The following is a 12,262-nucleotide window of genomic DNA, read 5'->3' on the forward strand; positions in this document are numbered from 1 at the left end:
TTGGCTTCAGTAAATGGCACTTGGATGGTTTCAGCTTCATTCCATATCGGGATAGTGCTTCAAAGACTTCAGCCAGGTGTTTCAGGTGGTCCTCGTAGGTCTTGGAGTACACGATGACATCATCCAGGTAGAGCAGGACGGTTTCAAAGTTGAGGTGCCCTAGGCAGCATTCCATAAGCCTCTGGAAGGTCCCGGGGGCATTGCAGAGTCCAAATGGCATGCTGTTGAACTCACAGAGGCCCATTGGGGTGGTGAAGGCCGTCTTCTCCCGATCTTCTTCTGCTACAGATACTTGCCAGTAGCCACTAGTAAGATCTAGGGTAGAAAAGTAGTTAGAGGCTTTCAAGGCAGCGAGGGATTCCTCTATCCTTGGCAAAGGGTAGGCATCCTTGTGTGTTATCTGATTTATCCGTCTGTAATCCACACACATCCTCATCGTGCCATCCTTCTTTCTTACCAGGACTAGGGGAGCTGCCCAGGGGCTGCAACTGTCCCTTATGACTCCTGCCTCCTTCATGTCCTTCAGCATGTCCTTTGTGCGCTGGTAATGGGCTGGTGGAATAGGCCTATGTCTTTCCTTAATGGGAGGATGACTGCCTGTGGGTATGTGATGTTGCACCCCTTTGATCCTACCAAAGTCTAGTGGGTTCTTACTAAAGACCTGCTCGTATTCCTGCACGACCCTGTAAACCCCATGTTTCTGGTAGTCGGGTGTAGAGTCAGTCCCCACGTGTAGTTTCTGGCACCAGTCCTCTAACTGCTTTTGGGAGGTCTCGCCCTCTTTTGAGTCAGCTTGTGTCAGGGGACCTACAGGTGTTATGGCGTCATCTGAGCATGTAAACAGTTTGGCTATGGTAGCGTACCTTGGTAGTCTGGCTTCCTCCTCCCCACAGTTCAACACTCGTACAGGCACTCGTCCCTTGTGTACATCAACTACCCCCCTGGCTGTCAGAATCGTGGGCCAGTGGTCTGAATGAGTGGGCTCTAGTACAGCCTGGTAATCTTGTCCTCTGAGACCTACCGCTGCTCTACACCACATCATCATTTCACTCCGTGGGGGTATCACAATGGGGTTTGCATCCATCACCCGTACACTACCAATCTCACCGCCAGTCTGTTTTACCTGTTGCTTCCTCAGAATGATTCGGATCTCCTTTTGCAAGGCTCTTTGCGACCTGCCGTCAGCACCTTCAACAATCTGGTGAAGCAACAACAACACTTCCCCTAGGCAATTTTCTATGACATTAGTGCCTAAAATCATTTGCGGGTTCCTTTCTCTAACATCAGTGTCCACAACAATCAGTCCTTGTCCCTTCATTTCCTGCCTTCCCACCTTTATGGTTACCTCTTTGACCCCGATCTGGTCTATAGGTTGTCCGTTGGCAGCATAGATGGTGAGGGAGGGGTCCGGTGGTCGGAGATCGCCGTCCGACCAAAACCTCCGATAAAGGACATGCGGGATCGTGGTGACCTGAGAGCCGGTGTCCAATAATGCCGGGGTAGGGATCCCGTCCAAGACGATGGACAGGACAGGACGTCCACCCACGTACTGATCACAGCAGCGACTTGGGCCTGATCTTCTTAATCCTGAGGACTGGCCCTCGGCCCCAGGTTTGACTCGTTTAAAGGACAGGCCCTTGCATAGTGACCTGCCTTCTGGCAACGACGACAGATGGGTTGTCCAGCTGAGTCATAGCGATCACTGCTCCTGCCTTGAGTTGGGGGACCCCTTCTCCTCCGCATCCAAGGGACGTCCTCTGGGTTGTCGGCTAGCAGGATCTGATGAGGGACTTTGGTCTCTGAGGGCAACTGCATTGCTTTCAGGATTTGTGCGACGTCCTTAGTGAGCTGCTGCACTTGGGAGGATAGCGTACTTATGGTCTCTGCTGGCGCGTTGAGTCCTTTTGCAGTCATCAGGGCCTGCGTGGAGGATTCCGCTCCTGCAGCCGTGGAACTGGCAGGGTCTGTGTCCACAGGGGGTTGGAGTGCTTTCACTGCCCGGTCTTTCAGAATGGCAAAGTCCATGTCGGGGTGTTCTAGGGACCACAGCTTCATCTGCTTCCCATCCTCAGGAGAGCGCAGGCCCCGCAGGAATTGTTCCTTCATCATCCGGTTTCCTTCCTGGTCACTGACAGGGTCCACCAGCTTGAGAGCCCGTAGTGTAGCCTGCAGCCTGAGGGCATAGTCTCTTATACTATCTTGGGGCTTCTGACGGCAGTGATAGAAGTCCGTTCTCAGCTCTCCCTCCGTGCGGTGTTCAAAAGCAGCTGCTAGTTTGGCAAAGATGGTCTCAACAGAGCTCCGGTCATCATTGGCCCAGGACTCAGCTTCCAATTCTGCTGCTCCAGTCAATTGTCCCAGCACCACAGCGGCCCTCTGTTTACCAGTCATCGCGTGCATGTCTAGCAGGGTGTTGATCTTTTTCTTAAACCCGGTCAGCGTGTCTATTTTACCGGCGTATTGAGGCAGCCATTGCGCCCCTGGGGCATACAACAAGGACACTGGCATTATGGGGGCGACTTCGGCCGGCGCAGCTGCGACTGCGGCGTCCAGCGCGACAGGGGCTGGCATCGCTTGGGCTGCGTCGCCCTGACCAGGGGCATTACCTCCTGCAGCGTCCATTTTTCTTCAGAAATCTGCGCGCTCCCTTTCCACTTCCTGGGTCAGAACGCTCTCTGAATTGTGGGGATTCTGGGGCGGCCACACCTCTTCGTGGGCGGTGCTCTTCTCCTTCGCGCGGGCTGCAGCGCGCGCTTTTGAAGATGGCAATATGGCGGCGGTTCAATTTTTGCGGTCGGACCTCTGAGGCACACGGTCACCTGTCTGAACAGGTCTAGTCCTTATCCTGTTCGTGACGCCAGATGTGAAGCCCCACAGGTGTTGTATCGGTGCATACCTTCAGGGACTCCACGTAGCTGGTGCTGGTCACAGGTAGGGAATCTTCAGTTTTGATCGTGACGCCACTCTCAGTATTGCGGTCAGTGGGGACCGCCACTGCAGGTTAGGGGACGCCTGGGGCTGATGGTGGGTGCAGTTGGATATAGTAGCCTCCTGAGAGTGAGGCAAGCCCCAGGGCCCGGTGTATGTGTGTGGGACCACAGGTCGCAGAATGACTCAAACACAGTCCAAGAAGTCTTTCAACGTGTTTACTCACTGTTTGGAGGTCACGGTGAGATGCCCGGGCGACACTGTGATAACCAGGTGGAACCAGGAATTCCAGGAGGCCGTTCTGAGGGTAGCTGTCCACTCGCCTTCCTTGCACTCTTTCTGTTTTAGGAGGATCCTTTGCTTGAAGCGTAGTAGGACCCCTCCAGGGAAGCTGTTACCACCCTGCTCCCCTCTCTCTGGCTCGTCTGCCGGCAGCGTGGCCTTAGTGGGATGGCTTCTGGCCCTGTCCCCTTATGGGCCTGGTGTGCTGCTTGGCTCAAGCTCTGTGTAGTCGTGGTGAGGGCATGAAGTACCCCCCCCAACCTGTAGGTTAAGCAGCTCTGGATGATCTGCTGCCTGTTCTGGGGACCTAGTTCCCCTTGTGTGCTCGGATACTGGGATCTCCGTACTCAGCCACCCCTTTCTCTGGATGCTCTTCAGGCCGACCCACAGTACTCCGTTCTCCTCCGCTTTCAGCTACAGCACTCCTCAGGACCTGTCTGCACGGGAGCTTCTCTGCTCCCCCTCCATACACTTCAACTCCTTCCTCTCGACTCCCTCACTTCCTCCTCTCTCTCTGCCCTGCTTCCTAGCAACCAGCCCCTGAACACACCCCCAGCTGGGAATTGAAAGTTAACCCCTTCTGGCTACCCAAGGGTCCCCTCTGGTGATGTGGGAGGCCTGATCACTATATGTTTGTGTGTGCACCTCATCCTGGCCTTTGGAGATTACCTGGAAGCATTGCTCCCGCATGGGTGCAATACTCTGTGGTGCCTGACCAGGTCAGGGGCGCCACACACTGTTAAGACAACTCCTGCTCGTTCCCTATGTTACCCCCATTAAAATTAAAAAGTCTATACTCCCCTCTTGTGCCGGCGAGGTTCCAGCATTCCCGGGGCTCACGTGAGCCCTACGCCCATTCACCGCAGCTTCCCTTTCCCCACCTTCAGAGGTATAAGTAATAACAGGAAATGAGAGGCCAGTCACAGCTCTCACCTGTTGATTACTTATATATGTTTGAAGGCGGGGAGAGAGAAGCCGGCGGTGATTAGTCGCAGGGCTTAGGGAGAATGTGAGTGCCAGCACCACTGGAACTGCGCTGGTACAGGAGGTGAAAAGTCTTAATTTTAATGAGGGCAAACATGGGGAGTGAGAAGTGGTTGTCCTAGTAATGGACAACTCTTAAGAATAAAACCTTTTCTTGTAAAAATTCGCAAAATGTGCCCATGATGCCATACTCATATTTGGACAAGTCCTGCGAAAATTCATACATAATCTCAACCCCCCCACCCCCTCACCCAATAGGTAGTAATTAGGTCTTTCTTACTCATTCTCACTCTGAAGCTGGAGTTACATGCCGGGAATAAAGTCAACACAAAGTTTATAACATCTGACAATGCCATATACGCTCCAGTGATAATCTGTTAAAAATAAGAAACACATGATAACAGTTTAAATGTAAACCAAATATTAAAGAAAAGGAAAAAAAAGTGCTACCCTGAAAATATTTAGGATGCATATTAATATGTGATGATAGGTGGGGGAGTCACAGGGATGGCACACCCACCTATCACAATGGTCTTATCTATGCCATTAATGTTTCATGGGAAAAATATCTTTCACATTGTCAAATTACTTTTACTTATATTTACCTAAACTTAACCTCCGCCTTCACCACCATTTACTTTACATAGCTGTAGGATATGCTATGGTTTAGGCAATCATTTTGATGGCAACTATCTCGCCCAAATTTTTCATACCCACCTATGAGTGCTACTGCCAGACATCTCTGGTGCAAGGTTTGCCTCTAGAGAACAAAGGGATTGACAGTCTGAAATCGCACATTTTGGATCCTTCACTACATCAACAATCATCTGTCGAGGGCCACCTACACTTTGGTCTGTTGGTTGATATTAGCAGTTTTGGCCAACAATTGTCTAACATTTAGGGGCCTATACTGGTCTTCCAATTTGCTTGGGAATCAGATCCTGAGATTCCTGTCAATTGCTGAAAAATGTATTTATTTTACTCACTAATATTGCGCTATTAATTCCACAGCACTTTACAGACGTGATCATCACTGTCCCCATTGGGGCTCACAATCTAAATTCCCTATCAGTATGTCTTTGGAGTGGGAGAGGAAACAGGAGAACCAGGAGGAAACCCACACAAACACAGGGACAACATACAAATGCCTTGCAGATGTTGTATCTCCTATTTAGCACTGAGCTCCTGCCGAGAGTGGTGTAAAGTCTCAACGGAAAGTCTACAAGACCATGCACAGACTAGCGTTCCAGCTCATAGCTTTATATTGCGCCTATACACCACTCTGCGTGGGTGCTCACATAGGAGCTCAGTATTTCTGCCTGATGACCAGAGTGCTACAGAGAAGATTTATTGGGCAATCAATGGTGGGGGGGAGGGGTGGAGGGCTCAACAGGATGTTTTTTTGTGATACACAATAAAAATGATTACACATTATATGCATATTATACATACCTGTTGTGAGGTAAATCCGGAGATATGACGATAAATCATGACATTCAAGTCATGTCAGGAAGCCCTCTCCTGGTGTCACTACCCCCTTCCCTTCACACAACTGGTTTAGCAACAAATCCATGGCCATGTCCTGTGATATGGAAATTAGGTGGCTTTAGGACAATGGACACAGGATGACTCCCTGCCGTCACCCTGTAGTAGGAGCTGCTAGCTAGTTAGCAAGGCTATGGAAATAGCCAGACAGAACGACTCCAGTAAAAAATGGTTCATATCTCGCAAGCCATATTTCCGATAAATATGGCAACCATAAAAATGGTGTCTCCGCATGTGGACGATGCCGGCACCCCCTTTTTATGGGAACAGGACATTGGGAAATGCCCCAGGCGTGATATCAGCCAATGGGGAACTGGCAGACAGGTCATGAGTCCCCTCGTTCTGTAGCTAAATTCATAACTGTCACAATGAGAGCATTGGCGTCTGCCTACGACGCTCCCAGGCAAAGTTATAGCCAAAATCCCCTTTGCTGGATAATTCTGATCCATGCAGGGGGAGTGGCAGTGCTTCCCTGTGAGGTCACTAAGGTAGGAGGGGACCTGGATCTGCCCAGGTTGATAACCCTACTTCGGCCATTTTCCAGCGTTCTTCTGCTCGGGGGCCTGGTTGGGAAAGACCTGTGAGGAAGAATCCTAGAAACCTGGTCTACAGCGCCCCCCTGTGGCCAGACACACAAGGTAACTGATTGAATTGCATATCTGTTTGTAAACCATGCTTTATCTGTAACTGTACTCTGACATATGTATATTCTGTAGATTCCCTATTGTATATATTGTAGTTTCTAGTGTGCCTTAGGCGATTAAATTATATAATTAATCTTGGGCTGTTCTGTTATCTCGATCTTGAATCCCACGTCTGTGTGTTCGGCTAATAGTTACCGTAAATCGGTTGGTGGCAGCGAGTTGTGCCAAGGATTATTGTGGGGAGGCCAGTGAGATCCGGGAAGATATTATATATTCCGCCCGCGGAGGTCGGGGGAATATATACCCTACTCTCACCGGGGACCCTTCAATAATCGGCATAAGTAGTATAGCGGCCTCCTTGCTTATTGTCGGGCAATTCCATAATTGGCCTGACTATAAGAGGGGCGCTAGAGAGCGCGTCACGTGCTCTGTCTGTCGGTCGGGAGGTATAAAGTAGGGGTGACCCCCACTTGTTACCCCCCGATTGTGACGTACTGGTAGCCAGCGCGGGGGATTTCTGAGTGACCCCCCCGGTGGTTTGTGACATATTGGTGGCATAGCGGTGGGATCGAGATAATAGTGTGTGTGAGTGTGAGACCCATACTTCCAGACACTAAAGACTGCCTGCAGCAGCTGTGGCTGCTGGGGTCTTCAGACTAGCTCAACACTAGAGTGTCAGAGTGCAGATACTGTAAGGTGTGTGGAGGCATCAGGTGTCAGTTCTGTGTCAGTGACCAAAAGTCTGCAAGAATGGCTGATGGCACCAGGAGCAGAGCTATGCAACTGGCCAATGCTAAGGCAGGAGCCGAAGAGAGGGAGGACGGTGCTGTGGACAGCAATGAGGAGGTTGCCCACGAGTCCTCCAGGAGCTCGACGCCAGAAAACCGTTCTGCCGAGGACATTGCGCAACCTGGCACTGCTGGACAAGATGAGGAGCAGCTCGCCCAAGGGTCCTCAACGAGCCAGACGCCAGCCCTCCGCTCTGCAATGGACAGTGAAGCACCAGGCTCCGCAGCGGGCCGCAGATCACCACGTGCCATTCCACCGAGCCTGGGAGGCTCGGATAGCCTTCTTCAAATGGCTATGGCCCTACGCCAGGCTGGAGACCGGGAGGGCTACAAGGAACTCATGGCCGAGCGTGAGCGGCAAGCAGCGCGTGAAGAGCGCCAGGCAGAGCGTAACTACCAGCTGCAGCTAGCTCAGCTCCGGCCCTCATCAGCCACCCGTGACCTTCCAGACACCAAACTTCCAAAGGTCCGTGTTGAGGACTTCCCAGTGCTGGAGAAGGATGGAGACTTGGACTCTTTCTTGACTGCTTTTGAACGGACTTGCTTGCAGCATCATCTGAACAAGGACCAGTGGGCCAAATACCTGACCCCCCGTTTAAGGGGTAAGGCCCTGGATATCCTTGGGGACTTGCCTGCTGAGGCGGATCAGGGCTACGACACCATCAAGCGGGCCCTGATCCAACAGTACAACCTCACCCCGGAGTCCTACCGCAAGAAGTTCCGGACGCTGCAGAAGGGACCAAAGGACTCCTGGGCTGACCACCGGCGGGCACTTGCCCGAGCTGCCGACCACTGGACCCAAGGCCTGCAGCTTTCCACCGGACCGGAGATCCTGGACTTGTTCATCACGGAGCAACTCTTGTGGAACTGCCCTGAGGATCTCCGCCAGTTCATCCGAGACCAGAAGCCAAAGGGATCCACGGCTACAGCTGCCCTGGCAGATGACTACACCAACAATCGGGCTCCTGAAGCCAGGAGAGCAGCCACCAGCAGCACCTGGAGAGGGGGTAAGATGAACTCTGCGACTGCCCCACCTGCCCCTAGACTGCAGGGGGTGTCCCCCTCAACTCCCCTCTCCAGGCCCGTGGCAGAACCAAGACGGTGCCACCAGTGCAACCTACCTGGACACTTCAAGGCCATGTGCCCTCAGCGTCCCAAGGCCCCGGCTCCGTCCCCGTCCCAAGGGCCGCCCAAGGTGTATTGTGTGGGTGGGGGTGGTGGTAGGTCCCTGGACAGCTTCCAACCTGTCACCGTCGGCCAGTCTGTGACCATAGGACTGCGAGACAGCGCCTCGGAGGTGACTCTGGTGCGGCCTGAGATGGTGTCCCCCCAAGACTTGATCCCTGGAAAAACCCTCGCTGTCTCCGGGATTGGAGGCATTGACCCGGCGCTGCCTGTTGCTGACATTTATGTGGACTGGGGCGCAGGGCGAGGGGTGAGGGAGGTGGGGGTAACTGATCGGATCCCTGCAAACATGCTACTTGGGACAGATTTGGGGCAAATAACCTCCCAGTTTGGCCCCGCCCCAAAGGCTGAACCTTCAGCCAGTGCTGACGTGCCTCCGGACAATGTTAATGTGTTATCTATGAAAGATGTAAGGGAGGAGGGAGTGAACTCTGATATTTCTGCTTGCACAGACACCATAGACACACACACAGCTGCAGCTGTGACAGGGGAGGGGGTCAGAGAAAGGTGTGACAATGCCTCTACAAGTAACCAGCCTGTGAGCTGGGATCTGCTGCCCTCTGCAGGGATAAGCAGAGAGCAGGGTGCTGCAGGGGGAGGACCAGTGTGTGGGGTGGGGGCTACCACAGCAAATGTGGGGTCCCCAGAGATTTCACAGCGGGGTTCTGTTGCTGCAGGGGGGGAACAGGCAGGTGAGATTGGGGCCGGTCCAGGAGCGGAAGTGCTCCCAGGTAAGATCTCGGTGCAGGGTTCCCCCACAACCGGGGTGTCAGGAAGCCAGGTAGGTCTGCCTGAACCGGCGACTTGGTCAGGAACGGAGGAGGAGCAGGCACGACCCACGGTCGCAGCGGCTGTGGCCGCTGTCACCCGCAGTGGGAGTGCTGGAAGCCAAGGGGCCTCCCGGAGGTCCGATAGCTCTTCCCCTTCTGACCAAGTGGCAGCCGAGTCAGGTGGAGGCCAGGACACAGGTCCCGGGGTACTGACTGAAGATGTGACAGTCTCGTCGATTCTGGCCACATCTAGTCAGGGGTTTCAGGCAGCGTTAGAAGCTGACGACAGCCTGAAAGCTCTTAAGGAGCAGGCGGCACAGCCTCCCTCGGACTCGGACCCGGAGCGAGTGGTCTGGGACCAAGGACGGCTGTACCGGGCCACGGTCCAGCAGGGTTCACCGGAGGCGTGGCCCAGGGACCGACAGTTGGTGGTACCCTATCCGTTCCGGACGGAGTTGTTGCGGATCGCACATGAGATTCCGATGGCCGGACACCTAGGGATCGCTAAGACCAAGGCCAGGTTAAACCAGCATTTCTACTGGCCAAAAATGGGGGGCCGATGTGGCTGCCTACTGCCGTTCGTGTGAAACCTGTCAGAGAGTGGGGAAGGCGGGGCCACGCCCCAAAGCCCCACTGGTATCTCTGCCCATCATCGATGAGCCTTTCAGGAGGGTGGCTGTGGATCTGGTCGGCCCGCTGGCCATCCCCAGCAGCTCCGGGAAACGCTTCATACTGACGGTAGTGGACTATGCCACCCGGTACCCAGAAGCAGTGGCCTTGTCGTCCATTCGGGCTGACAAGGTGGCCACCGCATTGCTGGAGATTTTCTCCCGAGTGGGTTTTCCCCAGGAAATGCTCACCGACCGGGGGACCCAATTCATGTCCCAGCTGATGGAGACCCTCTGTAAGCAAGTCCAGGTGCGACATCTGGTGGCCAGCCCGTACCATCCACAGACTAATGGCCTGTGCGAGCGGTTCAATGGCACCTTAAAGCAGATGCTTAAGATGTTGGTCGACTCCCATGGGCGTGACTGGGAGCGGTATCTCCCACACCTGTTATTTGCTTACCGGGAGGTTCCACAGGCCTCAACAGGATTCTCACCGTTTGAGCTCCTGTACGGGCGACGTGTGCGGGGCCCCCTGGCTCTGGTGAAAGAGGCTTGGGAAGGGGATTTGGCCACCCCTGGAGTGTCGGTTATCGAGTATGTCATGCGCTTCCGGGACAAAATGCAGGCCTTGACGCAACTGGTACACGACAATATGGCTCAAGCCCAGGCCGATCAGAAGCGTTGGTACGACCAGAACGCTTGTGAGAGGACCTACCAAGTGGGTCAAAAGGTGTGGGTACTGGTCCCCGTACCACAGGACAAGCTTCAGGCAGCCTGGGAAGGCCCATACCTCGTGTACCAGCAGCTCAACCCTGTAACGTACCTGGTCACCCTGGACCCTGCCCGTGGAAGGCGGAAGCCCTTCCATGTGAACATGATGAAGGCACATCATGAGCGGGAGGCATGTGCACTCCCTGTGTGCAACCTGCCCGAGGAGGGAGAAGCGGAAACCCTCTTGGATATGCTAGCCCAGGTTAGGGCAGGCGGATCCATTGAGGATGTAGAGGTTGGCCACCAGCTCTTGGAGGACCAACGGTCCCAGCTGTGGGCCACCCTACACCCCTTCCGGGGGTTGTTTACCAACCAGCCCGGAAGGACTGACTTGGCTGTCCATCACGTGGACACTGGGGATCATCCCCCGATCCGGCGTTCAGCATATCGGGTCTCCCTGGAGGTGCAGCAACACATGCGCCAGGAGATTGACGAGATGCTGAACCTGGGGGTGATCCAGGCATCCAACAGCGCTTGGGCCTCGCCTGTAGTCCTCGTCCCTAAGAAGGACCGAACCACTCGGTTCTGCGTGGACTACAGGGGGCTCAATGCGGTCACGGTCGCCGATGCGTACCCAATGCCACGCATCGATGACCTGCTCGATCAGTTGGCCGGGGCTCAGTACCTGACCATCATGGATCTGAGCCGGGGATATTGGCAGATCCCCCTGACTCGCAAGGCCAGGGAACGCTCTGCCTTTATTACCCCATTTGGACTGTACGAGTCCACGGTGATGCCATTCGGGATGAGGAATGCCCCTGCCACTTTCCAGCGGATGGTCAACACCCTGCTCAAGGGACTTGAAGGGTACGCGGCCGCGTACCTAGATGACATTGCCGTCTTCAGTCCCACCTGGGAGGACCACCTAGAGCATCTAGCACAGGTGCTCAGGCGGATCCACCGGGCAGGTTTGACCATCAAGCCGGGAAAGTGTCAGCTGGCCATGAGCGAGGTCCAGTACCTCGGTCACCGGGTAGGTGGGGGAACGCTGAAGCCCGAGCCTGAGAAAGTGGAGGCCATCGCATCCTGGCCCACCCCCAGGACCAAGAAGCAGGTGATGTCCTTCTTGGGGACCGCTGGGTACTATAGGAGGTTTGTTCCATGCTATAGTAGCCTGGCAAAGCCCCTGACGGACCTCACCAAGAAGAAGCTGCCCTCTGCAGTCGATTGGACAATGGACTGCGAGACAGCCTTCCGGGCCCTAAAGGACGCCCTGTCCAGCCCGCCCGTGCTACAGGCAGCCGACTTCACGCGGCCGTTTGTAGTACAGACCGACGCCAGTGACTTCGGCCTCGGTGCGGTGCTCAGCCAGGTGGACTCTGCGAGCCAAGAGCACCCAGTCTTGTACCTGAGCAGGAAGCTGTTACCAAGGGAAGTTGCCTATTCCACAATGGAGAAGGAGTGCCTGGCCATAGTGTGGGCCCTGCAGCGTCTGCAACCCTATCTATACGGGCGCCACTTCATCGTGGAGACGGACCACAATCCCCTCAGCTGGTTGCACACCGTCTCTGGGACGAATGGGCGATTGTTGCGATGGAGCCTTGCGCTCCAGCAATACAACTTCACCATTCGCCACAAAAGGGGCCGTGACCACGGTAACGCAGACGGGCTGTCCCGACAAGGAGAGGTCGCGGACGGGCGCACGGGGGAACACCGGAGTGTGCTGCCCCCTAGCGCCCTCAAAAGGGGGGAGGTGTGAGGTAAATCCGGAGATATGACGATAAATCATGACATTCAAGTCATGTCAGGAAGCCCTC

General features: G+C 54.6%; 1 protein-coding gene across 2 annotated transcripts in view; it reads right to left on the reverse strand.

The window, feature by feature from the left end:
- The window catches only part of TMEM44 (transmembrane protein 44), a 97,389-nt gene that overhangs the window by 57,203 nt on the left and 27,924 nt on the right, over positions 1 to 12,262 (reverse strand). For both annotated transcript variants that reach the window (XM_075338528.1, XM_075338527.1), the window contains exon 3: positions 4,475 to 4,568. In XM_075338528.1, the coding sequence (XP_075194643.1) occupies positions 4,475 to 4,568 (94 nt within the window). The remainder of the gene's footprint in view (positions 1 to 4,474; positions 4,569 to 12,262) is intronic.

The sequence above is a fragment of the Anomaloglossus baeobatrachus genome, chromosome 3 (assembly GCF_048569485.1).
Source record: "Anomaloglossus baeobatrachus isolate aAnoBae1 chromosome 3, aAnoBae1.hap1, whole genome shotgun sequence".
Taxonomy (NCBI): Eukaryota; Metazoa; Chordata; class Amphibia; order Anura; family Aromobatidae; genus Anomaloglossus; species Anomaloglossus baeobatrachus.